The sequence below is a fragment of the Seriola dumerili genome, unplaced genomic scaffold (genome assembly GCF_002260705.1).
Source record: "Seriola dumerili isolate Sdu_G_001 unplaced genomic scaffold, Sdu_1.0 BDQW01000068.1, whole genome shotgun sequence".
NCBI classification, from domain to species: domain Eukaryota; kingdom Metazoa; phylum Chordata; class Actinopteri; order Carangiformes; family Carangidae; genus Seriola; species Seriola dumerili.
This window is the reverse complement of record NW_019174323.1, coordinates 17,057,720-17,081,750: the sequence shown is the minus strand read 5'-3', so window position 1 is coordinate 17,081,750 and position 24,031 is coordinate 17,057,720. Positions and strand designations below refer to the sequence as shown.

General features: G+C 42.5%; 3 protein-coding genes across 7 annotated transcripts in view; 2 read left to right on the top strand and 1 right to left on the bottom strand.

Annotated features, from left to right (window-relative positions):
- The window catches only part of slc39a11 (solute carrier family 39 member 11), a 77,778-nt gene extending 73,523 nt beyond the window's left edge, over positions 1-4,255 (top strand). For all 3 annotated transcript variants that reach the window (XM_022742965.1, XM_022742963.1, XM_022742964.1), the window contains exons 7-10: positions 767-836; positions 2,831-2,929; positions 3,536-3,694; positions 3,808-4,255. In XM_022742965.1, the coding sequence (XP_022598686.1) occupies positions 767-836; positions 2,831-2,929; positions 3,536-3,694; positions 3,808-3,886 (407 nt within the window). In that variant the 3' untranslated portion in view covers positions 3,887-4,255. The remainder of the gene's footprint in view (positions 1-766; positions 837-2,830; positions 2,930-3,535; positions 3,695-3,807) is intronic.
- Positions 4,256-5,109: 854 nt separating this feature from the next.
- Positions 5,110-7,793, bottom strand: LOC111220130 (ankyrin repeat and SOCS box protein 12-like). Of its 3 annotated transcripts, none has more exons than XM_022743114.1 (3): positions 7,713-7,793; positions 6,228-6,995; positions 5,110-5,635 (listed from the first exon to the last, which is right to left on the bottom strand). In XM_022743114.1, exons 2-3 carry the CDS (start codon positions 6,988-6,990, stop codon positions 5,484-5,486), a joined length of 915 nt encoding a protein of 304 aa, XP_022598835.1. In that variant the 5' UTR covers positions 6,991-6,995; positions 7,713-7,793; the 3' UTR covers positions 5,110-5,483. The 3 variants fall into 3 exon arrangements, with proteins under 3 accessions (XP_022598835.1, XP_022598836.1, XP_022598837.1); XM_022743115.1 differs by having other exon boundaries at positions 7,717-7,787; XM_022743116.1 differs by having other exon boundaries at positions 6,228-6,998; positions 7,713-7,775.
- A 1,469-nt stretch (positions 7,794-9,262) lies between these two features.
- The window catches only part of LOC111219663 (polycystin-1-like), a 25,241-nt gene continuing 10,472 nt past the window's right edge, over positions 9,263-24,031 (top strand). Inside the window, exons 1-21 of the mRNA XM_022742373.1 lie at positions 9,263-9,326; positions 10,240-10,420; positions 10,527-10,735; positions 10,894-11,012; positions 11,578-11,725; positions 11,825-12,090; positions 12,177-12,941; positions 13,393-13,524; positions 13,693-13,838; positions 13,985-14,121; positions 14,655-18,325; positions 18,835-18,975; positions 19,323-19,605; positions 19,826-19,928; positions 20,074-20,202; positions 20,479-20,629; positions 20,803-20,940; positions 21,994-22,138; positions 22,241-22,969; positions 23,607-23,760; positions 23,932-24,031. The exon at positions 23,932-24,031 is cut by the window's right edge and continues 66 nt beyond it. Coding sequence (XP_022598094.1) covers positions 9,263-9,326; positions 10,240-10,420; positions 10,527-10,735; positions 10,894-11,012; positions 11,578-11,725; positions 11,825-12,090; positions 12,177-12,941; positions 13,393-13,524; positions 13,693-13,838; positions 13,985-14,121; positions 14,655-18,325; positions 18,835-18,975; positions 19,323-19,605; positions 19,826-19,928; positions 20,074-20,202; positions 20,479-20,629; positions 20,803-20,940; positions 21,994-22,138; positions 22,241-22,969; positions 23,607-23,760; positions 23,932-24,031 — 7,911 coding nt within the window. The remainder of the gene's footprint in view (positions 9,327-10,239; positions 10,421-10,526; positions 10,736-10,893; positions 11,013-11,577; positions 11,726-11,824; positions 12,091-12,176; positions 12,942-13,392; positions 13,525-13,692; positions 13,839-13,984; positions 14,122-14,654; positions 18,326-18,834; positions 18,976-19,322; positions 19,606-19,825; positions 19,929-20,073; positions 20,203-20,478; positions 20,630-20,802; positions 20,941-21,993; positions 22,139-22,240; positions 22,970-23,606; positions 23,761-23,931) is intronic.

Here is a 24,031-nt window from a genome sequence, read left to right as displayed (position 1 = left end):
AAGCAGCCGCCTGTAGATCTGACGGCGACGAGCACACACACACACAAACACACAAATACACTCATGGATAGATCACACTCCGTGACCTTTTCACTGTCAGTTTCAATGGTGTGTACTTAAAGTATGCATGACAGGCATAACAGATGAGACGAATGGAACATCAGAGGAGAGGGAAGCTGCTCAGAGTGTACAGAGCTCACAAAGAGGGGAACAGAGATAGGTCACAACAGTAGTAATCTCCCTTGCTGCAGCAGTCGTAGTACGTTACAGTTGCAGAAGCAGAAGCTTTCCAAAGTAAATACCAACTGTGCAATTGCTCAGACAGTTTGTTGTAATTCCCAACACCTTGTAGAAACAAAGCAAGACCCGATTTTTTTATTATTTACTCTCCGTGGTGGATCAGTAGTTTCCTCTGCAGAAGAAACTTCAGTGGCAGGTTTCATCAGCAGAAACCTGACTGCACAAGGTAAGACCAAATAAAAGAAATCCAGCGTATACCTTGGACTTTAAATCTCCACGGACTGTTGCTGTGAGTAGATCACAGGGTTCCTTCAGGAAGAACAGACCGAAGCCTTCATGTGGTATATGAAGTACAGTTCATGATCCTCCGCGTTGCCCTTTTTGCTCACTTACTGTCCTATTTCTACTCTTTTCCGACATTTTTCCTTCCTCTTTCTTGAAGTTTTGTTTTTCCTGAGTTACAGAGGATTCAAAGAGGACAAAGACATGAAAGTCACGAGTCTACTGTCTGTGTTTGTATCTGCAGAGGGCTTGGCTGTGGGAGTTGGATTTGGAGCCATTGGAAAAACTTCATCTGCTACTTTTGAGAGTGCCAGGTAAGACTGGTGTCGAGGCCCACAAAGATCTGTACAGATCACATCTCTGTTTATCCAGAAATGACACTGTTCTTCGCCGGCAAGAGAGAAATGAAGTGAGTAATTCATGAAAAGCATCACAGCTGGCCACTAAACTGTGGATCCCGGGAAGCACCGTGAAACGACAGGTAGTCATGAGATTAAAATTAAAAATGTCTTTTTAGGTATTGTTCAATAAGTCTGTGGCGTTAACCCAATGACAAGAAAAACCGTGCTGTGTTGTGCACTGCTGACATCTAGTGGTCACACTGTGGTATTGCAGTCACACAGAGAGAATCTGACTGCACCTTCACTTAAACTTTATTTCTAACACATGGACGATAAATCCTCCTTTTTCCTGATCACAAAAACAANATGAAACGACAGGTAGTCATGAGATTAAAAAATGTCTTTCTTTTTTTTTAGGTATTATTCAATAAGTCTGTGGCGTTAACCCAGTGACAAGAAAAACCGTGCTGTGTTGTGCACTGCTGACATCTAGTGGTCACACTGTGGTATTGCAGTCACACAGAGAGAATCTGACTGCACCTTCACTTAAACTTTATTTCTAACACATGGACGATAAATCCTCCTTTTTCCTGAACACAAAAACAAAGTAAACAGAATTGAATCGTTGAAATAAAATATGAAAATAAAACATTTAAAAGAATATACAAGTAGATGATCATCAAATAAAAAGAAGGAAATTAGCAAGGGATCAGAATAGTACATATATGTGTTTTATGTAAAGATTCATCATATATTTTTAATATCTGAACATATACACATTTTATTATTGATATTTCATATATGTTTAAACTTATGTCTTCATATATCAGAGGATGTCTATATGTGATAATAATACATCCCCTTAACAGATGACATCACTCCTGATATAGGGACATATACTGTATGTCATATATGACATTTGTGTACAGGACAGGGCGTCAACATGGGCAGGACTTCCTGTAGTTGCATCCATACAAACGCCGGCTGGACGGAATTTAGCGTTAGTCTGGTGCTGCGTGGTTCGCTGCTGACATCTGGTGGTTACATTTTGGTACTGAGGAGGTCAAAACNCAGAGGATGTCTATATGTGATAATAATATATCCCCTTACAGATGACATCACTCCTGATATATGGACATATACTGTATGTCATATATGACATTTGTGTACAGGACAGGGCGTCAACATGGGCAGGACTTCCTGTAGTTGCATCCATACAAACGCCGGCTGGACAGAATTTAGCGTTAGTCTGGTGCTGCGTGGTTCGCTGCTGACATCTGGTGGTTACATTTTGGTACTGAGGAGGTCAAAACTCCCAGCAACACTTGCAGTGCACAGAAGAATACATTCATCATTCATCAGGTTCATCCAGTTCCTCTGTTTACTGCAAGTGTTGCTGGGAGTTTTGACTTCTTTAGAATATTTTTCCTTTCTCCGTGCACCCTGGAAGAAGATGGAGAGGTGCCAGAAACCTCAGCTTTGCTTCTACAGTCTCTTTTCTCATTAATGTGTCCGCACACATACACACATACACACATACACACATACACACATACACACATACACACATACATAAAGAGTCTGACTCTAAAGAAAGTGTACTTGAAGTTAAATATGTATTTGCCTGAAACTGGACGTCATGGTCATGATTTGTTTTCCTCTGATTTTAAACAGATATTTTACATTTCTTTAGTTAATCTCTCCGTCTCGTCTTGTTTTCATTTATTAGTTTTATTTATTTACTTTGTGTTCTTACTCTGTAAAGCGGCCTTTATTTATTATTATCATTGTTATTATTATCAATGGAAATCTGGTGATAGATTTTCAAGAAAATGTCACAAGAACGTAAACGTATGAAACCCTGTGTCGTTCTCCCCTTCATCAGGTGAGATATCTTTGTGTCTTGTGTTCTGTTCAGCTGCAAATATTTAATGTTCTGACTGTTTATTATTTGTGACTTCCCTCAGAAATCTGGCCATCGGCATTGGCATCCAGAATTTCCCAGAAGGCTTGGCGGTGAGCCTGCCACTCCGGGGCGCGGGGGTCTCGACATGGACGGCCTTCTGGTAAGGGAAGACACGTGTCTGTGTCAGCTGTGTCAGAGTAGGATAAACAAACAACAAACAACCATTGTACAGAAACAGTACAGATACTTTAAATTCAAATTCAGATACTGTAACTTGGTTGTTTGCAGACGCCATGTTTAGGCGTCTTTTCATCACTAAAAGTATCATTGCTTTTATCAGACCTGAGGGCAGCAGAAAGTTTTTATATTTTTAAAAGCAAACTCAAGACCTTCCTTCGTAGTCTTTTTATTGAGTTTTATTTATTTTATTTTTTCTATTTATTTATATATTTTAAACTGTTTTACTGGTTTTTTCCTTTTATTCTATGATTATTTTTATTAAATATTTTTTTATTTCTGTTTTTTTATTTTATTTTTATTTTTATTTTTATTTCATTATTCCTGGTTTTATTCTCTTCCAAACATCTCCTCTCTTTTAGCATTTTATTGTTTTATCTTTATTTTGTCTGAATCTTTATTTGATTTTTAATATTCTAATTGTTTTGTGTTGCTTCTTTTCTGTAAAGCACTTTGTGTTGCATTGTTTGTCTGAAGAGTTCAGTACAAAGAAAGTGGGATTGATTGATTGTTGTTGTTTCGCTCTCAGGTATGGCCAGTTAAGTGGCATGGTGGAGCCTGTTGCTGGGTTACTGGGCGCCGTCGCTGTGGTTTTGGCAGAACCTCTGTTGCCGTATGCGTTGGCATTTGCTGCCGGGGCGATGGTCTACGTGGTGGTAGATGACATCATACCAGAGGCTCAAGTCAGGTAAGAAGGATCATGGGTAAAGGAAGAAGAGCGCTCTTTTTTCAACATCACGCACTTTTCACATTTTGTTTTTTGTTTTTTTGTTTTAATTTTCTCTGTCTTGGCGTCACCAGTGGAAACGGGAAGCTGGCATCCTGGACCTCCATCTTGGGCTTCGTAGTGATGATGTCGCTGGACGTGGGCCTAGGCTGAGGTCACCGGGACAAACGGTACCATGTCAACAGAAACCCTCAGTGGCCGTGAAGTCATGACAGTGGTGCTGACCTCAGTTTTAAAAAGGGGACCAAATGAAGTGTTTTATTCTGAAACACTATTTATGAATTGTTGCTACTTGAAATTGATTCATTCAACAACAGGAAACAGAAGTGTTTTGTAAAACACACGAGGATGACTGTACTTGATTAATTATCGTTAATGTGTGGCAGATAACTCATTTGGGAATGAATTTATAAATATTTAATGAATATACTCCTGATTGCAGAGCTTGTGAATGTTTTTTGAGAGGATGCGGCTTTTTGAGTTTTTCTTTTTCAGAAAACATTTTTTTAGAAATAAAAAAAAAAAACTGTCAGTTATGAACGTTAAATGAATGTAATTTTTTTTTTTTGTTTGTTTTTAGTTTAATTCTTCCAGTTTTTGTATTTCCTCATAATGGCAATACTTGAAGTCTGGTGGTTGATTCGTTCATTCATTGGACCGTGCATGAAAAATTAGATTTTGCTAATTTCATTCTGCAAGGCACAGTGTGATTATGGTGTTCTGAGGTATGAAATTCCAAATGTGACTTATTCTCAATCTGCATAATTATGACATTTATGTGGATATTTGACAGTAATTAGTTGACTTATTCAGATGTAATACATCACTTTATCTTCTTCTAAACAAATCTCCCCCTCAACAGTCTCCTGTCATCTACAGCTCAGTCTGAAGGATCACATGATGTGATGTCTAAATATTAAAATGCTTAATTACATGTTAAATATTTATATAATTAAACAACCAAGTGATTCTCAGTTTCCTTCAACGTATTGGTTTTCTGGTCACTCAGTGTGTTTTAATCCATCTGCCTTTCGGACAGACATTTAAGATGAAGAAGATTCACTTCTCTGTCTGTCAGACTCTTGGTCAGTCAGTCCTCCACTTTGGTCCAGACTGAAATATCTCAACGTCTGACGCCCTGACTTTTCCTTTACTCCCCACCATGAGGTTCACATCAATTGTAATGTCGACCTTTTATCAACCTATAATACTTTGCCAAACTACTTTCAGTACATACCTGCCGGCCCGGTCACGAACTGACTAAGGAGACATGTGAAGGTTTTTAAATTATTGTGAGGTTTGGTTCTTATTTTTTAATTAACAAATAACAGAACAGAAAAACAGAAATTACAAAATTATTATAATTATTCTTATCATTTTGATACACTAACTACACTGAGTGATTTCACACATACTGACCCTGATCTAGTTCAAGTACTAGAGGGAACTTGTCTGAGGCAAGCTTGTAGTTTTCATAAAAGAAAAACAGCTCCTCTAAAGTACTTAGCCAACTTGTGATGAACATGTGACTGAAGAAGCTGCAGGGTAAATACTAATAATGAAACAGAGGCCACACACTATTTGTCCTCACATTTAATATTTTGACTTATCAGTCTTAACAAAACAACGCATGACAACAACAAGTCATTGAAAAAAGAAAAGACAAAGGTGGTCCATAAGCTGCAAATAAAACAAAAGCTGTAGCTGAAATAAAAATGAATTGACATAAACACGCCTCCATCTCACGTAGCTACAGAACTGTGGCTGGGACAGGTTTGTATTGCAGGAAGTTAATGAGACTTGTTGGCATCTCCAGCTGGTCGATACAGTGGATCTTGTCGATCTTTTTGAGGTATCTTCTGACAGCGAGTCGGCACTGTGAGGTCAAGGCTTTTGGATTTCCTGGAGACGGAAGAGACATAAAATGTGTAAGTAAAAACAAAAAAAGCTGATCACATGGGTGACACAATATAATACAATTAAAAACTCACTGTTTGTGTGATTTTAGTAAATTTTATCTAACAAGTTCTGTCTAAAGCTTAAGGGTGTTTTTTTGTGGCTGTTTGTGATGTTTACCAGAAATTAACTACTCAATGTAATTTGGGACTAATTTATTTCAAACTTTGTATTCTTGTCTGTAGACAAATTTACGCTGGGTTAAACTAGCAATTACCTGGAATTCATTTATTGCAAGTGCAACGAATGAACAACACTTCTACTTCCCTATAATTAGCACCACATTATATCGTCCTTTCCAGGGAACTTCCATGAAAATGATTAAAAAATTATTCAGAAATTACAGACCCATTAAAATAAAGTGGAACCAAAATGCTATTAACAATTTCCAAATTTGAGTCTCAAGATTATATGCAACTGCTCAAATTTAACAGGTATGCAGTGGCCTTCGGTTTCTTTCTTTGTTATCATTGGTACCATCCACTGAGAGAACAGAACAGAACAGAAACGTGGATGATTAATATTTTTCATTCAACACCTCTTTCCTGGAGAAGCAGCTCCACAGCCTCGTTCTGCTTCGTGGACTTCTCGATGATCAGCGTAGGAAGGTAGACGTTTGCACCGAAGTCGATCAGAAGCTGGATATACTCCACGCCACAGCCATGCCTGAGGCACATCTCCAGCACAGTTTTAGGCTGCTTGATAGAACTCAGCAGCTTTGCATCTGTGCAGTTGTAATCTGGGTCCGCCCCGTAGAGGAGCAGCAGTTTGAAACACTCCATGTGTCCGTAAACAGCAGCCAGGTACAGCGGCCCGCTCGACACCCTGGCACTGGAGGTCCAGAGCAAGACTTTGGAGCGAGAGTTCACCTCTGCACCATGTTTAAGCAGTTGCTTTAATATCTCCACATCACCCTCCCGAGCAGCAGTAAGTACAGGGGAGCAGTTGTTGGATGAGTTCCCGTTGGGGTTGGCGCCTGCTCCTAGGAGCGCTAAGACACAGTCCAGGTATTTCCCACGAACAGCTGCAAAGAGAGGCGTCTGAGCCTTGACATCCACGCAGTCTACCAAGGCTCCGTGGGCTAGCAGGACCTGCAGACAGCTGAGATGGCCTTTGGACACTGCAGCATGCAGAGGCGTGCCTGCAATGCCCCAACCACCTCTGCAGTTGATGACCTTCTTGTAGATTTCTTGGCAGAGCATCTCATCAAGGAGTCTGTCATTGTTTTGTAACACTGTTTGTCTTAGCTGAGAAATTTCACAACTACTCTCTTCTTCTTCAGAGGTCCTTAATCGGAGCATAGAACCTGCTCCAGAAAGACAGAAAATACACATCACATACAAATGATAAACATTAGTATAATACAAATAATAGACGACAAACTCTCTGTGTGCATATATATATATATATATATATATATATAGCTTTTATATATATATATATACGTGCTTTAAGATGTGTGCAGTTACTTATTTGTTAACACCATTATGTTGAGCTGCTAAGGCTGATATGTACACATGAAAAAACAACAAGCACACCAAACGTCTTTGAAAATATTTTTCTGTACTTTTACTTATTTAATGTTTATTAAGTGTTTCGTAGAAAATTGGGCATTAAAATAATAATATAAAATATGTTACTTTTGAGTAAAATATTTATTTCTAGCAATGACGTCTTCTTGTGTTGTTGTTGTTGTTCTGACAGACGGATGATGGGGAAAGAAGACATATTTAACGACAGCTTGATGCATAAACGCTGGCTAAATGTGAACTATGTTCCGTACTACAGTACAGTAGCTACCTATTGTATCTCCATTCAACACACAGTTTAACGTCACCTATCTGTGCTAATACGTGCTCCCCAACAGGGAGGATTTTGCTAATATTCAGCTAAAACAACCAACTCGACGTTAACCAGCAAATTTCGTGTCGCAAACTTCGCGTGCCCTGGCTTTTAAATGAGTTCTGGCAACATAAAGTACCGTTTCTAATATGTTTTTTTTTATTGTTTTATATCGGCCTACCTACGATGAGTCTTCACTTGCTGCTGCCTTCATCTTCCTGTTTCATCTTCTTCCTCGTCGTCGGCTCCGTCGTCTCCGTCGTCTTCTTCTTCTTCTTCTTCTTCTTCTTCTTCTCGTTCTTCTTCGAGGTTTAATGGCGGCTGGCGAATATTAGCATTACCGCCGCCAACTGGTGTGGAGGGTGTTTTTGGGCCGGTTAAGATTTTCCTTAAAGTCTGAATTAAAGTTTCCTTAAAATGTTCACTGATGTATTTAAGGTTTTCTTCCAATCTTATTTTTTATACTTAAGAAATCACTTAACTACGCAGAGGGAGTGATGTGCTGAATATCAGAACGGCTGTGCTTCGGTCATAGGTAGGTAGGAAGCCACTAATCATTTGATACCAATGGTAATTTTAATATATTCATCTTTGCAAAGTTTGTTACAATCTAAGACAGATAACGACCGTTAATGTAACGCTAAATAACGGTTACCGGAAACACCTGTGAAGCGGAGGGATACATGTAGTTAAATGTCCCAGTGCTGTACATGTTTAGCATGACGACAATAGGCTTTAGCACAAAGTATGGCTGTGCCTAACTACAGCCATTAGCATGTCTAGTTATGCGATTTTAACATGTTTTGTATATACAGGCTTAATCTGTGAATTAATTAAAAAGTAAAAAGTATATTGTAACTGTATTCCCAATTAAGCCCCCCCCCCCCACTTTCTGAATCTCTTTCTCACGTGAAGGGAAAACTACTATCTCATAAAGAAGAATACAATTGTAGTCCTCTCCAGGCAACACGGATTGGCATCCTTTCTTTTAAAGCTAGGTCTGTTTAGTTTGCATGTGCGTCACAAAGCCTTTGTTTGGTTATTGATGAGGTCTTGGGTGTTGGTGCTTGGACAACAGGCCGCTGGCACAATGCAGAAGAACTTCTTTACTAAAAATGTTTTGACAACCCAGAACAAGATAGTGATTCCTCTAAATTCCTAAAACATAGATAAAGCAACCATTTGCACCCAAAATAGCACAGACACAAAAACGATCCTTTGGTTTTCTGAGACTTGTTTCTGTCAGGATCTTTAGTTGCATCCTGACTGAGGGAATCTGATTGTTTCTGTTGAGGGCCCGGGGTTTTACAACATGGTAATGAGCAGCGCCGGCCTCCTCTGTCCACTCTGCCTCTGTAGCTGTTGCTGAGAGACAAAGTAGAAGTCACCCAGGCGCTCAGAGAGAGCGGAGGCCTTTTAAAACAAGACACCACCATAACTCATTGTGTGTGCAGGACGAAGGGAGGGGTGTTAGTGGAGGGAAATGTGAGTGTGTGAGTAAAAGACAGAGGTGGATTTGAAGTGAAGGAAGAGGGATTGAAAGGGACAGTAAATGTTTAACACTCGGGATGAGGGGAGACTCCGGTGACAATGACCGAAAAAAAAAAAAAGATAAGAGGAATCCAACCATTTAACGCAATGATGGGAGAGTATTGATTTCTGAGATGTCCCTGTGGCGATCATGCAGAGACAACTTTTTTATTCTCAGAGGAATATGATTTGCTCTGCAAGATGACAGGCACACTTGTGGCACTACTGTGGATTCTGTGTGTGGTTTGGATCAGTGCAGCTGGAGGTGAGAAGACTCATTTTATAATGAATTAAGACTAGAAATAAAGAAGGTGATATTTTCTTTATCTTGTTCAGGGAATTTCAAGTCAGCGAGAAATCATAGCTTTGAACTCTCCAGTTTCCCTACTCTGTAATTATCCTGGGCAACGGAGGCACTGCTAAAGCTCAACTTTTTCATTTTTACTAGCCTGTATTTTATATTTTATAAGGTTTTTCTGAATTTAACTTCTCATATAGCCCTTTTTTATCTCAAGTACAAGTGAACTTTTCCATCATTACGATGTTTAAGAAAGTATTCCCAGCTGCACTGCTGTCATTCTCACTCAGAAATATCCCATGAAATGATTATTCATAGTGTCTAAAGGTTAATTCACAGTGATGAATGCATAGTAAATGTACAGCCACATTGTGAAAGTTTTATAAAGTCGGACAGTGAATAGATTTGAATCTGAGTTTTAATCTGAGCTGAGGATGAGGCCGACATGTGTAATATTTGAATGTAAGAGATCGCTGATGACTGCTCATAAAAGAGTTCATCTTCTTTTCTCTGCACTTTGATGCAGACAGTACGAAGAGGTTTGGCAGGAGGAGACGGACAGAAACTCAGGGTATATTGAAGAGAACCTGCCAGTGAGCAGGTTAGGTTCACATATTAAGTTACCATGGTAACTGACTCAGAGTTAAAGGTATTTCCCTCATCTCGGGTTTTTACTAAACACACTTCCTGGAATACCAGTTATTACAAACTGACCGTTAATATCTTTAGCAGCTGAAAAAACAAGTGGAATCTTCGACGGCAGTTTGGTTTCTTTATACATATTTGTGGCTGAGATGATAATTGATCCGATAAGCGATCTGTGTTGAGAAATGATTCCTCCTGCATGCTGTCAGCTCAGTGTGTGATTACTGCCCTTCAGAGGACATTCCCTGTCCGAAAGGTGGGCGGATCCACTTGTCCAGCACGCGATGTTACTGGATCTCCGAGAGGACATCTTCATGGTCTGAGGCGCAGGATTCATGCAGAGAGACTCCGGGAGGGGGTCTAGCTTCTGCTGACAGCCCGGAGCTGCAAAACTTCATCCACTACTCCTTTCCACTGTGAGTCCCATGAACAGTGTTCGTCTACTTTTACATCATGTTTTACTCCTCCCCGGTTTCTATCTTTTAAGAGCAGTTGCATTTTGGTCCCTGTTTTTTTGTCTAGGAAAACCACTGTGTGGGTATGGCTGAAGGGATTTGAGGGAGAAAGGCCCGAGCAGGCTGGGGTTGTGGAGCCAGTAAGTCCTGCATGGTTGGCTGGAGGCAAAGGGGGTGAAAGTGGGTGTACCCAGATGGCCTTGGGGATACGGGGACAGCGGAGGAGAGCAGATTGTGCTGGACGATTCCTCTACCTCTGTGACAAAGAAGTAACTGGTGAGACTCTTGTTTCACTGAGGAATGACAGGGGCACACATGAACATAAAAAGTCCTTCCGTAATTCTGTAAAATGTAAAATGACAGCACCAACAGTTTGGGTATTTAATGGCGGCAATGCCAGAATGAGTGATTTTGGTTTATCCCTGTTCATGCAGAGGCTTTAGCGTCTGTAGACAGTTACCTGACTGGATTGGTTCTCATGACTGGCATCTATGCTCGAACCCAGATACATCCGCTTCCCAGTGTCCCGGACATTGGACAACGCACAGTGGAGGTCAGTAAAATGTCGGTCTCAAAGCCTGATTCCCGACCTAGAGCACAACATTGTTTGGTGGTAAAGGGTCAGAGGTTAACATCTACACACTGAGAAAGTTATAACACCTCAACACTGGCCCGACATGTTGCGATACTGTTGTTGTGCGTGAAAAGTAGTTAGCAGGCGAGCAGAAAAAGCTAATGGATAAATAGTTGAAATAGAAAGCTGAAGTAATAAAAACTAATAGTTAGACAAACATAATGGACACATGGCTAAAATAGCTAGCTACAGTAAAGTTATGGTACGATAATGATTGAAACTGATCAGTTAAAAGAAATGCAAACTTGACCAAACCAAGCTAAATGCTGACAGTACAAGTGTATAAAAAATATTGTAACAATATCTACTTTTAAATAATTAACAGTATTAAATAACATGCAGTTCCAAATTACTTTTAATTATATGTTTGCTTGCTTAGAGAAGTATATTGTAAATATATATCATCACTGTAATCCCCCTGCACTGGAGTGCTTTGGACTTCGTATTGTCGGTTTATGTTCTGGAGCTCCTTTGACGCCCACAGATGCAGCTGTTCCCAGGACTGTGGTTCAGTCACGCTGGTCAGTTGGTAACAGTGGAGCTGGTGGTCCGGCCAAGCCCACTGTCCTCTCTGGCCCGTGTTCAGATCCTTCGACCCTACTGCGACCCCAACCACCACCTGGTACCTCCAGGTACAGCACATCAGTTACTAAGAATGTTTTCTGAAGGCAGCACTGTCACTGTAGGTGATGCTAAACGGTGCTGTTAACAATCTCCTCTTTGCTCATCAGGTTGCAGCTCTCTCCTTAATCCATTCAGCTGCTGCTCAGCGGTACCACTGTGTAACACTACAGGGGGCTGCAGCACGGGTCAGTACTGGTGCCACCTGCTGGAGGCCTGTCTGCCCACCACCAGTCCCTGCAGCCCCTACGACTCTGCAGCAGGGGGCCGTGGCTTTGCTTTACCTCCCAGATACCCTGCAATACCACCCTTCTACCACCTCGTGGCAGACCTGTCTCTGAGAATAAACCCCAGCTCTGAACTGAAAACTATGAGCGTGAGTTGACCTCTGTTGCACTTCATCCACAATGTACAAGTAGAATAGAGTAATACTTTAATACTCACCTGTCTTTTCTGCCACAGCTGCTTCTTCCAGATTCAGAAATCATGGTGTACCCGGACGATATTGTGGCTATACAGCACACTCGCGACTCTGGAACTTTCCTACATTGCCTCAACAGTGAAGCTTCTCTAAACTCCTCCTGGCGCCAGAGTTACCTGTCCCTTAGGGGGGCAGAGTGGGGAGGCTGGTGGCAGGGAGGACTTACTTCGCTGACCCAAGGAGGCCGGTGGGTGGATGGAGTGGTGTGTGATCTGAGGATGCTGTACATGGACACTCTTCACAGAGGCACAGAGCTCAATGATATCTTTGACTTCACACACACAGAGGAAACCACAGCCCTTGATATTAGGCCCCTGACTCCAGATCCTACTCCGAGTTTGGGATCTAAATTTAGGCTTAATGTCATCCACCCTCTGCCGGACGAAAAGAACCAAATTCATGTCCAAATCAACTCCCCAACACTCATTGTAATAAAGGTCCTTTCTGGTCAGAACGCCAGGAGCTCATGGTCAGCCCCAGTGCTCCAAACTGGGGTCCCCTTTCTTCCATCTTGCCCTGAAGATGTGGCTTCGTCTTGGCCTGGCTGTAAGAGACAGTCCCTTGAAGACTGGTTCTCCTCTGTGACTCTCTCTTTGCCCTCAGTGGGGGTTCAGACATTGAACATCAGTGTGGCGGATGCAGTAAACTCTCAGAGTGTGAGTGTGAAAGTATGTGGCCACGAGGCGGTGACAGGGCTCAGTGTTGAGCCACATGGATGCCTGAGGACAATAATCGACAAGTCACAGGTGAGAATGCAGTCATTTATTTACAACGCATGCATTTTGCATATTTGACCAAATGTTTTAGTAGCTATGATAGCAGCGAGACAGAAATGTCTGTCGGTCAATCCATCATGTTGGTCAACACAGAAATATCTAGCAACCACCTTAGTGGCACCAAGACGTTTGAATCTGTGGTTTTCAGTGACATGTTCTGACAACTATAGGATGTAAAAATGACTTAGTAAACACCATCATGTTAACACAGTTATTATGAGCATGTTTGCATGTTGATGTTTAGTTTTAACTCAAAGCACTACTAGTGTTTAACAGCCTTAGAGCTGCTAGTGTGGCTGTAGTGTTATTGACATCCTGTCAAAGGAAGGTGGAAATGGAAAACTATAATTTTGCAAAAAAACACCGTAGTTTTGTGCCATTTTCTCTCACAATGGTATATTTTTATGATTTTATATTGTAGTCTTTTACAGCCAAAGTAGAGGGCGGCTCTTCAGTAAAATTCACATGGGTCATTGACAACCTGGAGAAGTTTGCCTATGAAGGGGAATCTTACACCGTCGTGTTCAAGAAACCTGCCGAGCATAAGCTCAGGGTAAAACACTTTATTGTCTTTATGATATTACATTTGTCCAGTTATTTCCTTTTGATGTGTTACTGAACTTAATTCAGGATGACCAGAAATAGTAAAAAAGGAAGAAAGAAAAAAAGTAATCTGCAAACCTCATACTAGGTAACAGCATCCAACCCTGTGAGCTCCCAGAGCCAGCAACTCCTCCTGACGGCCGATGAAATGACCCCACTGGCTGAGCCAGAGTTCCAGTTTGTCAGGGAGGTCGTAGCTGTGAATGCTACACACCTCTACACCCTCAGGGTCAAAGTGGACACCTCTATGCCAGTCACCTTCAGGTATATATGGGTATAAATAACCCTCAGAAATCCTCAGAGAAAATGATCAGAATGGCATATTCTATACCTTACTTTACAACAAAGAATTCCACCTTGTTGTTTTTGGTCTGGTAAATCTAAATTTCCATGTGGCACATGTCATGCAGGTGGGATTTTGGGGATGGCAGTAGAAAGGTGAGCCAGGCCCAGTCTGCTCCATGTCAGACCATGGAAGGGCGTGTGGAGGGAGGAGAGAAGCAAGTGTATGTCCAGGACTCAGTCAACTATACCTATTCCATTCCAGGTAAACATACACGCAAACTATTAAAGCTGCACAAGACAACATTTTTATATTAACAGTGGCTCAAACACTTCATGTTTTGTGCAACTTTGCCATTTCTCTGAGCATTTTTGCATCTTTCTGCTCATTGTTTTGGCTGTAGAGCCTGCAACTTTACATTTTGTTAGCTCTCACCACATTCATCAACCATGTTTCCAGTAGCAGTAGGCGGATAAACCCACAGTATGCTGCAGTAGTAAATAATTGAAAAAAAGTAAGCCATTAGCTGGTGACCGTAGTGGAGCACTTAGCTGGTAAAGAGTGAAATGTTTACCTTTATTTTGACAGGGATCCATGAAACATTTATAGATCTTTTTCAACCTCATTTACATCTTTTTATATATATACTGTATGTTCTTGAAATTTTAGATTTTCTGAAAATTCCCTTCTTTATTGACATTCAGAGGTAGCAATAAGAATGACACTGGTTGACTCTGTGCTAACTTATTATTCAGTACATCAAAGTAAAACCCATTTTAATATTTCATTCTATGCAGATGACTACACACTTCATGTCCAAGTCTCCAACCAGTATGACAACATTGGTGCATCCATGAAGATTAATGTCCGCCCTAAGTTGAGTCATGTCCACATTTCCTCTTCCCCCCTGGTACCCCTTGTCAAACATACTCTTCTTCTGGAAGCTTCTGCAGAGCCTTCCACCCATGCTGTCTTTTACACGTGGGACTTTGGCGATGGCTCCAAACCCGTCCATGGCAACCAACATAAAGTCCATCACTCCTTTGGATCTGCTGGGTTTTATAACATCACAGTGTGTGCCAACAACACTCTCACAACCCTGACCGCCTGGCTCATCCTGGAAGTTATGGAGAAAATCTCCGGATTAACCATTAGTTACAGTGAACTCAGTGAAGTAAGCTCTGCAACAGATTTCAGAGCTAAAGTTGCCACAGGTACAAGTCTCATCTGGGATTTTGACTTTGGTGATGGGTCCCTGCGGGGAAACCTTACAGACAGTTCCATCTCTCACATCTATAAGTCTCCAGGGAATTATACAGCAGTTGTAACTGTCTCCAATTCTGTCAGCAAAGTTCATCAGTCTATCAGGGTAGAGGTCTACAGTTTGGCTGTTAGTGGAGTTCTTCCTAAAGAATGCATCATAATTGGAAAAGACGTACAACTTACTGCTCTGGTGACGGGGAAAATATCCATTCTGAGTTTCCATTGGCAATTTGGAGATGGAGCACCTTTGACTGTAGTGACAGGACAGTCCACAGTCATGCATTCATTTCCAAGCCAAGGGGCTATTCATGTTAGCCTGACAGTGTTTAGTTCTCTTACATCTGTATCATTTAATACAAGTATCTGTGTTGAAGCACCAATAACCAGCATGGCAGTGCAGTCATCACAGGATGTTGCAGCAGTAGGAGAAGAGGTATGCTTCAGGGTGTTTGTTTCCCCTGAACATATGACAGGTTACCAGTATAAGTGGTTTAGCAACTTTTCTAGTCTCACCAGCAAGATGGAAAACTCTCAGAAGTGCTTTGTCTTTAAAGATGAAGGTGTTGAAGAGGTTTCAGTAATGGTAAGTAATAAAGTCAGCAACAAAACAGCCAAGGTTGCCATCACCATTCAAAAACCTGTGAGTAAGCTCTCTTTGGTGCATGATAATCAAAGTGACACACTGACAGTCAATACATTAGCATCATTTTGGGTTGCTAATTGCACTGGAAGCAATGTGTCAGTACTGTGGGACTTTGGAGACGGTTCTCCGGTGGAGCAGAAGCAAAATGTGTCACATGTCTTTACCTCGACAGGTCATTTCACAGTCACTGCCACAGCATCTAATGTGGTGAGCAGAGACTCTGCGATCCTCAAAGTGCATGTTTTACTTCCTGTCACAGACCTTTCACTTCACACCAACCAGCCGTATGCTGTAGTAGGAGAGGAAACTCTTATCACAGCACTTACTAGTGCTATCAGTAGCACCAACTACTACTGGACTGTGGACGGTATAACTTCAACCAAACAGGGGACCTATCAGTTTATGTTTGCTTTCCCCAAACCAGGACTATATCAAGTGAGGGTTATAGCCCAGAACTTGGTGAGTAGCAGGGAGGCAGCTATTTTAATTGAGGTCTTTGAAAGAATAGAGGGTCTCCAGATTGATTGTCACGGGCTGACAAACATGAAATACACACCAACCCAAGAGGAACTGCTGTTCATTGCCTCAATCACCAAAGGCTCCAATGTTACTTATCACTGGCTTGCTGCACAGGGCGGAATAAACCGAGAGATCACTGGTGATGAAAAGCTTTTTCATCTGTTTGCTGAAAGACCTGGCCGTATCTCAGTTCAGCTAAGAGCCTCAAACAAGTTGGGTGAGGCCACCAGTATTGTGTTTTTAGAAACAGTAGAGCGTGTAAGAAGCGCACACATCACAACACAATCAAACATTGTGGCATTGGGGAAATTAGTGAATATTTCTGTGTCCGTGGTTGCTGGGTCAGACCTCGAGTACCTTTGGTATGTGAACTCTGATCCATCCCCCCTGCAGACACATACGCCCTTTCTTCTTCACACTTTTACAAGTTTAGGCCATCGTCTTGTCACAGTTTCAGTTCATAATGTTTTCAGTCAGTCTAATGACACCGAACAGTTCATTGTCCAAGAGGAGGTTCAAGATGTGGATTTTGAAATTGAAGGAAAGATGCATCCATTTTTTTTAAACACAAGTACTGCCGTTACACTCCATGGGCTTATTCTTAAGGGTAGTGATCTGCACTGGGACTGGAAAGTTAGAGGAGCCAAAACCAACCTTTTTAATGCCACTAATCGGACCTTTCTCTACACTTTTACACATGTCGACATCTACCAGGTGTCTTTGAATGTCTCCAATGGAATAAACTGGCAGATGGTTTCACACAGGGTCACAGTCCAGGATGGAATCGAAGGTCTTCTGCTGAATATAAGCAAGTCTTCCCTCTGCGTTGAAGAAGAAGTTACCTTTACTCCAACAGTCTCCATAGGAAGCAACGTAAGCTTTGTTATAACATTTAGAAACATAGACTGGATACACAGTCAGGACATTCTCAAGGGGCAATTCAGCACATCAAGCCTTCCAGCTGGGAGACATCTGGTCACAGTGAAAGCTTGGAATCTAGTCAGTAGTGCTGAGGTGTCTTCCAGCATACTGGTCACTGAGCACATTCAAGGTTTACGACTTGTAAACTGTTGTTCCACTGTTCTAGAGGCTCTGAAGGGAACCCGTTTCAAGGCTGAGGTTCAGAGTGGGTTCCCAATTAACTACACCTGGATATTTCACTTGGTGGGGTCGAAGCCCACATGGCTCACGGGCCGAGAAGTGATCTTTACTCCACAAGAGAGTGGTATATTGTCTGTTAGTGTGGTAGCCAGCAACGGAGTCTGCTCCCAGATGCTAAATGAGACAGCTTCAGTGGAGTGGCCTGTTAAGAAGATCAAGCTCATCTGTCATTCAGAGAGAGTATTTGTTGGATACGCTGTCAAGTTTTCTGCAACTGTGAATGGAGGGAGCAACGTCAGGTACCTCTGGGACTTTGGAGATTCCACTGAAGTGTTGGTGACAGACTTTAGCGCAGTCAATCATACTTATTATATTGCTGGAAAATACAGTGTTATGGCCAAAGTTCTCAACAGTGTCAGCCACGTGTCCACACAGCTTCACGTGGAAGTGGAAGAGCTCCAGTGTTCCAGCCCTGAAGCTTCTCTAGTCCAGAGCCAGGCGACTATCTACAGGTCTAGACCGAGTTTCTTTGAAGCCAGCGTGGACATTAACTGCTCTACTTACAAGACCATCTACAAATGGGAGATATCCGCAGGGTCTGATTGTACAAATGGGAATGTAAATTTCTGCGGGAACAATGTCATTCTTAGAAGTCCAGTGGATGCATCTTCGCCTTTTCTCGTACTCCCGAAGCATACTCTCGATGTGGGACAGCATCGCCTTGTATTCACCGTTTCACTCCAGGGAACTCCTGTATTTGTCCAACGGACAACCAACATCACGGTGGTCCGTTCCCCGCTGGTAGCCGTCATCAAGGGAGGCTCGCACAAACTGTGGCCCTGCCTCAGTGACCTCATCATGGATGGATCTGAGTCTCAAGACCCTGATGTGGAGCCAGGAGTGGAGCATGCGCTGGAGTATCACTGGACCTTCATGAGAGCGGTAAAGGCCTTTTCATGTTGAATTTCTCATGGAATTGAAGTGATATAATTTGTTATTGTTGTGAGTTTGATAAGTTTGAAAGGAGTGGGGTGTAGTATTAATTCTTTGATACACACATGTCACACTACTAACACTACTAACACGTGTATGCACAGAACTCCACGGATTGTCATTTTGAAAAGCAGCCCATTGGGAGCAACAGCAGTAGAATGACTGTACTTGGCGTTCAGCTGCACCCAGGCACAGTCTACATTTTCACCCTCACTGTACATAAGGCTGGGAGGAACCCTGCATCTGTCAACCAGACGGTGAGGATTACACATCATCCCACATATATACCCAACGCCTACCCACAGCTTTATCACCTTCCAACTGATTTGTTGAGGAAGACTGTATGAAGTTTTGGTGAATATCTCTTGAAAAGTTTTGAAGACTTGGGCAATAATGTAGCAAGCAAAAAACTCACACTATGGTACATTGCTACACTGATGTTTATCTCTTATCTTTAGGTAACTGTGTGTGAAGCTCCTGTGCTTCCAGTGACTGTGGACTGTGTGTCCTGTTCTGATCTCTCCTTCACTCACCACATCAGCTACACCACCAACATCGTTCTCACTGGACAATGTGAACAATGTGATGGCCAGACTCAGGTAATGTTTCTGAAATTAGCTTTCACTTATGCATAAAGTTAATTTCATTTCGGTTATTTATGTAGAAAAAACAAAACAAACAATCTCTGTTAAACAGTGGTCTCGTGAGGAGAATGCTAAATGCTAAACTTTTAGCTTAAGGCAAAACAAGTCTTGAAAACATGACAAAAGAAAATGCAATGGTAGTACACGTGGAAACAAGATTTTAAGGCATTTGTTATTATTTGACTGGATACACAGTCAGGGCATTCTCAAATTTAGCATTGCTTAATTAGCTAAGATTAGCTAGATTATTTTAGCAAGCTAATAAAGTAAGACATTTACTGTTATATTTTCTTTTTTCACAGTACAAATGGAGTGCTGAAGACCAGACCGGCATGACCCTTGACCTCAATGAGGTAACCACCTCTACAGGGAGACATTCACCTAACCTGGTGGTACGTTCAGGTGTCCTCCAGCCAGGACTGAGTTATACGTTCACTCTCAACGTATCCCAGCCTGGCGGAGGTCAGTGGGGCAGCGACAGCCTGACTGTACCACCAAACACTCCACCACACGGAGGTGTATGTGATCTCAGTCCACAATCAGGCATACGTCCGCTGGAGACAGTGGTCACCTATACCTGCTCAGGTAACATTGTGGTGTGTGCTACACAGTTCAACTTGTTTTTTTTATCTTTATCTTTAGCTTTCTTTTTTATTTGTCCTTTTTTTGTTTTTGATTTTACAATTCTTTATTTGACATGTCACTGGAGTAACTGCTTTACCTCTTAAAGTAATTTGTCAGTGTACCAGTGGACAAATATAATTAATTGTACAGTGTCTTCCTAACATCTGTTCTCTTTTGGCAGGATGGCAAGATGATGAAAGTGAGGCATCTCAGCTGATTTATACATTTCAGGTGGCACCCTGCCGGCCCATTAGCGCCATGTGCCCTACGCTCACACTGTACAGGTGATTACTGGCCTTAAAACTATTAGTACACATGATCCTAAATGTTTAAAACTGCATCAAGAAGTAAAGTTTTAATTTGCTTTGTGAAAAGCTTTTTATCCTGTAAAGGTTTTAGTTAATGAACTCCCTAGTTCCTTTCACCTAGGGGAACCCGTTTAACATTTGGCAGCCTGGTTCCAGTGGGAGAATCTGGGCAAGAAAAACACACGTCAGTTATCACAGTTACTTTGTTGGTAGAGGACTACCTGGGCTCAACGGTCATTGCTCTGAACAGGTAACAGTCCTGTTGGGGTGTCCCATTTTCACCCATTACTATTATTATGTTCGTATTCTATTATTATTTCTGATTTGTGTGAAATGTAATAAATGAAATGAAAAGTCCAAGATTTGAAGCTGGCACAAAGTAATCACTTCTGTTCACTACGAGCTGTGCCTGACACTTTATTTCATCAAAGGTTGAATAAATCATTTGAGGGCAGAACACATCACGCCCAACGTCTTTGTCAAGTTTCAGTCGACTCTCACCACACTGGATTCCTCTCCTCTCTAGAACACTGAGAATTGAAAATCCTACGAGGGACGAAGTTGCCAGTCAGTGGCTCAGAAACAAGAGCCAGACGGAGCTGTGGGCTTTGGTCCAACATGGCAACCCTCAGGAGATCATCCCTTATTCCATTGCCCTTACCAGCCAGCTCAATCAGGTCGTGTGTCACTGTCATATTTTCATATTCCGGTGCATGAAATGACGCATACAGATTAGAGTTAACTCCCATTTATCCACCAGAGGATAACAGGATGATATCATAAGCATCATTGGATGTGAGATTTGCACCTGCTAAAAAGATTGAATGATGCGTTTCACTCGAATCAACAGATGCCGTCTGGACGGACTGCGAGGGAGCTCGAGGACAGGAGGGAGATCCGGGGGAATGTGTCTCAGGCCCTCGCTTCTCTCTCCATGTCGTCTTTGCTGGATGTTGATCAGATCAGCTCAGCACTGGCACAGTCCACTGTGAGTGAGCACTCTCGTTTCACATCTTGTTGATACACGTGACATCAGTATTACAGGAAACCTCAGAAATTGCTTCAGAGAAAGAGAGAGAAAGAAAGAGAAAGCCAGAGAATGTCAAAAGGAATAGTTTGGGAAATCTGCTTATTTGTTCTCTGGTGCACATTTAGATGTGAACATTGATACCACTCTCATATCTACAGCCAGCAGCAGGCCAGGCAAAGTAACTTCCTGGAGTCTCCATTGGTTACTTGGCATGAAACAGTCCGGCACATAACCCCCTGTTAAACTGTCAGTTGTTGCTTCTACACCTATTTTGCTGCACAGATTAAACAAAGTAAATGTAACCCGTTCATTAGTGAACGAAAACAAATGTGCATTTTACACAAAAATGTCGGGGGCTACACTTTACGGCAGCTGTAGGCTCCAAGGTTACAGGAGGCGGCGGCGGCGGAGGTGCCCTTATCTGACACTTCAGGGCTACAGCAAGGATTGTGATTGGCTGCTTGTGTTTTATCCTACCTCCTTCTGATGCCGGTGGGGTTGTTGTTGATTGAAGGAAACATCAAGGAAGCGATTACACTGCAAACCTTCTGCTCACCTTGGTAGTCTGTGATTCAGTCTGAGACGCAGCAAAATAAGGTTTCATGTTACCAGGATGTAACTCCGGTTCAATAAATAAGTAGAAGTAAATGTAAATGAAAGAACTGAACCCACTACTATAAATCAAAACCTACGCCGCAGGTTCTTATGGCAGGACTCCTGTAGCAAGTTGCATTTGCTAAATTACTTTGTAAGGTCATTGGATTGTAGGTTAAATCAATACACACAGAGGATATTTAGCTTGTTTAGGAAGCCCCAATTTGCATGAACACCACAAGCAGACAGAATATTGCCACTTCATTTTTATCCTGAGTAGCTCGCCATCAAAGGCCATGCAAACGTAACGTTCAGGGACCAAGAGGAACAGGAAGCCATTTCACACCAGAACCCATTTTCCAGATTCTCACGGCTCCAGTTTCACTTGTGTTGAATGTTTTCCTTCTTGTTTTTCAGGCAGTGCCTCGTGAGCTGGTATGTAAAGGCTGCCAGGAGAAGGTTCTGGAAGCTGTGGGGAGGATGATCCATGTGATGGAGACAGAGATGCGTCCCGGTGTTTTATCAGCTCTTGAAACAGGAAGGAACATCCTGAACGTCATAGGTGTGTCATCAACCGCCCTCCTCGTGCATGAAATGGTGAAAAGCAGACTGTGAAGTGACGTTACAGAATAGGTGGTTATCGTTCTGTTCTCTGCGTTCCCAGGTTGCACCTTGGCTGCTGTTTCTGAATCGGCCGGCGCCTCCAGTTCTTACGAAGGCGACACCGGCGCTGTGCGGTCGGCTGTTACAGTCGCCCTGTCGGCGCTCGCTCACGCGGGAGCTCTAGTGCGCTCTCTGATGCACTCACGTGTTCACGGCGAGGAACCCTTTTTGCTCTCTACCCCTTATGTCAGTACAGTTGGTTTCCAAGGAGACCCCTCTGACCTCCTCTGCAGTCACCAGACAAACCAGTTCAACCAACGCCAGATCCTCCCCTCTCGGTCGCCATCAGCTGACGGCTCAAATAGTTCCCGCCGGTGTCAGTTTCACATCCCCACCTCCCTTATCGCTCACCTGAAGAGTCAGAGGTCGGAGGTGGTGCAGGTACTGTTCGGTGTGGATGGAGCGCTCGAGTCCAGCCCGATGCTGACTGCAGCTGACCCTCCCATTTCAACCTCTCTGGTTGCCATGGAGCTCACCACTCCTCAGGGTGAGCCCATACCCATCAGGGATCTGGACCTTGCAGAGGCCATACAGGTCACCCTGCCCCACAAATACCTTGTGGGACAGGGAGATGAGGGTGGAGATGGGAGAGTGGGTGAAGACAGGAATGGGACATGCCTCACTGTAACACTCCCCGCTGAAGGACAGCTGAAGTTCACGGTGAAAGCTGTGGATGGATTGGATGAAAATGCAGGTTTATACATCTCCTTCAACTTCAGCCTCACCCCAGGTACAGTAGATTATTTTTCTTCCTCTGGATCAATAAAATTTTACTTTCTTTCTATGCACCTACATACTTACTACTGATGCCTTAGTCTTTTGTTTTGTTTTTGTTTGTTTTTGTTGGGGGTTTAAAAGCTGCACTAACCAATATTTTTATATCGACAGTGGATCAGATGACTCTCACCATTCTTATCAACCTTGTTTACTTAAAGCTACTGTCCACTACAAGCCCAGCAGCAAACCGCAGACAGTTAGCAGCTAGCTGGTGTGAACACATTGGAGCATTTAGCAAAGATCTTATATGTTAATATAAATATATATATTTAATCTCAGGATTCAGAAATTAAAGTCAGAATTGTAAAACAAAAAAGACAAATATTCCTCTTCCGTATGAGTTCAAATTTGACACATGTAGTGGCTTTAAATATTTCTGTCATTGTGACGTAATGAATGAACTGCAGTGACTTCTGGGAAGTTAATGTGACATTTCAGATGTCTAAAGTCATTCAGTCGAGTAATGAGAATCAACCGTCTTTAAAGTTGATCATGCAGCACCTGCACAATTATTAATTCAGCTTTTCAAGTTCATGCATAAGTTATGGATTAAAAAAGGCTTTTTTTCAAGCTGCATTATGCACTTGTAGGAGCTACTCCAGTGAGTTTGGGACATGTCAAGATAGAAGTGAGCTCTTCAGCGCCAGGGACTAATGCATCCCAGGATTCCCTTGAGAGACACTGGGCTCTCGCTCTCTCCGCTCCGACCACCTCCTCGGAGGAAACCGTCTTCCTGTCTCCACTGTGAGTCACCAATCATTTCTTTAACTCAGCAAACATTTTGATGAGTTAAAGAAATACGACGGCAGTTTCTTTCCACAACAGGTTGAACGGGACGGACAAGCCTCTCTCTGTCGACCTGACCTCCTCTCTGCTCGATGGCGGCCCCGTCCGTGTGTCAGTGTGTGTGTTCAGCTCTCTGTGTCAGTTCTACAGCGTGACGGAGAGGCGATGGAGCAGTGAGGGTCTAAAGCCACTGGAGGGCAGCACGCTCCACGCGGCGCGCTGTCTCACC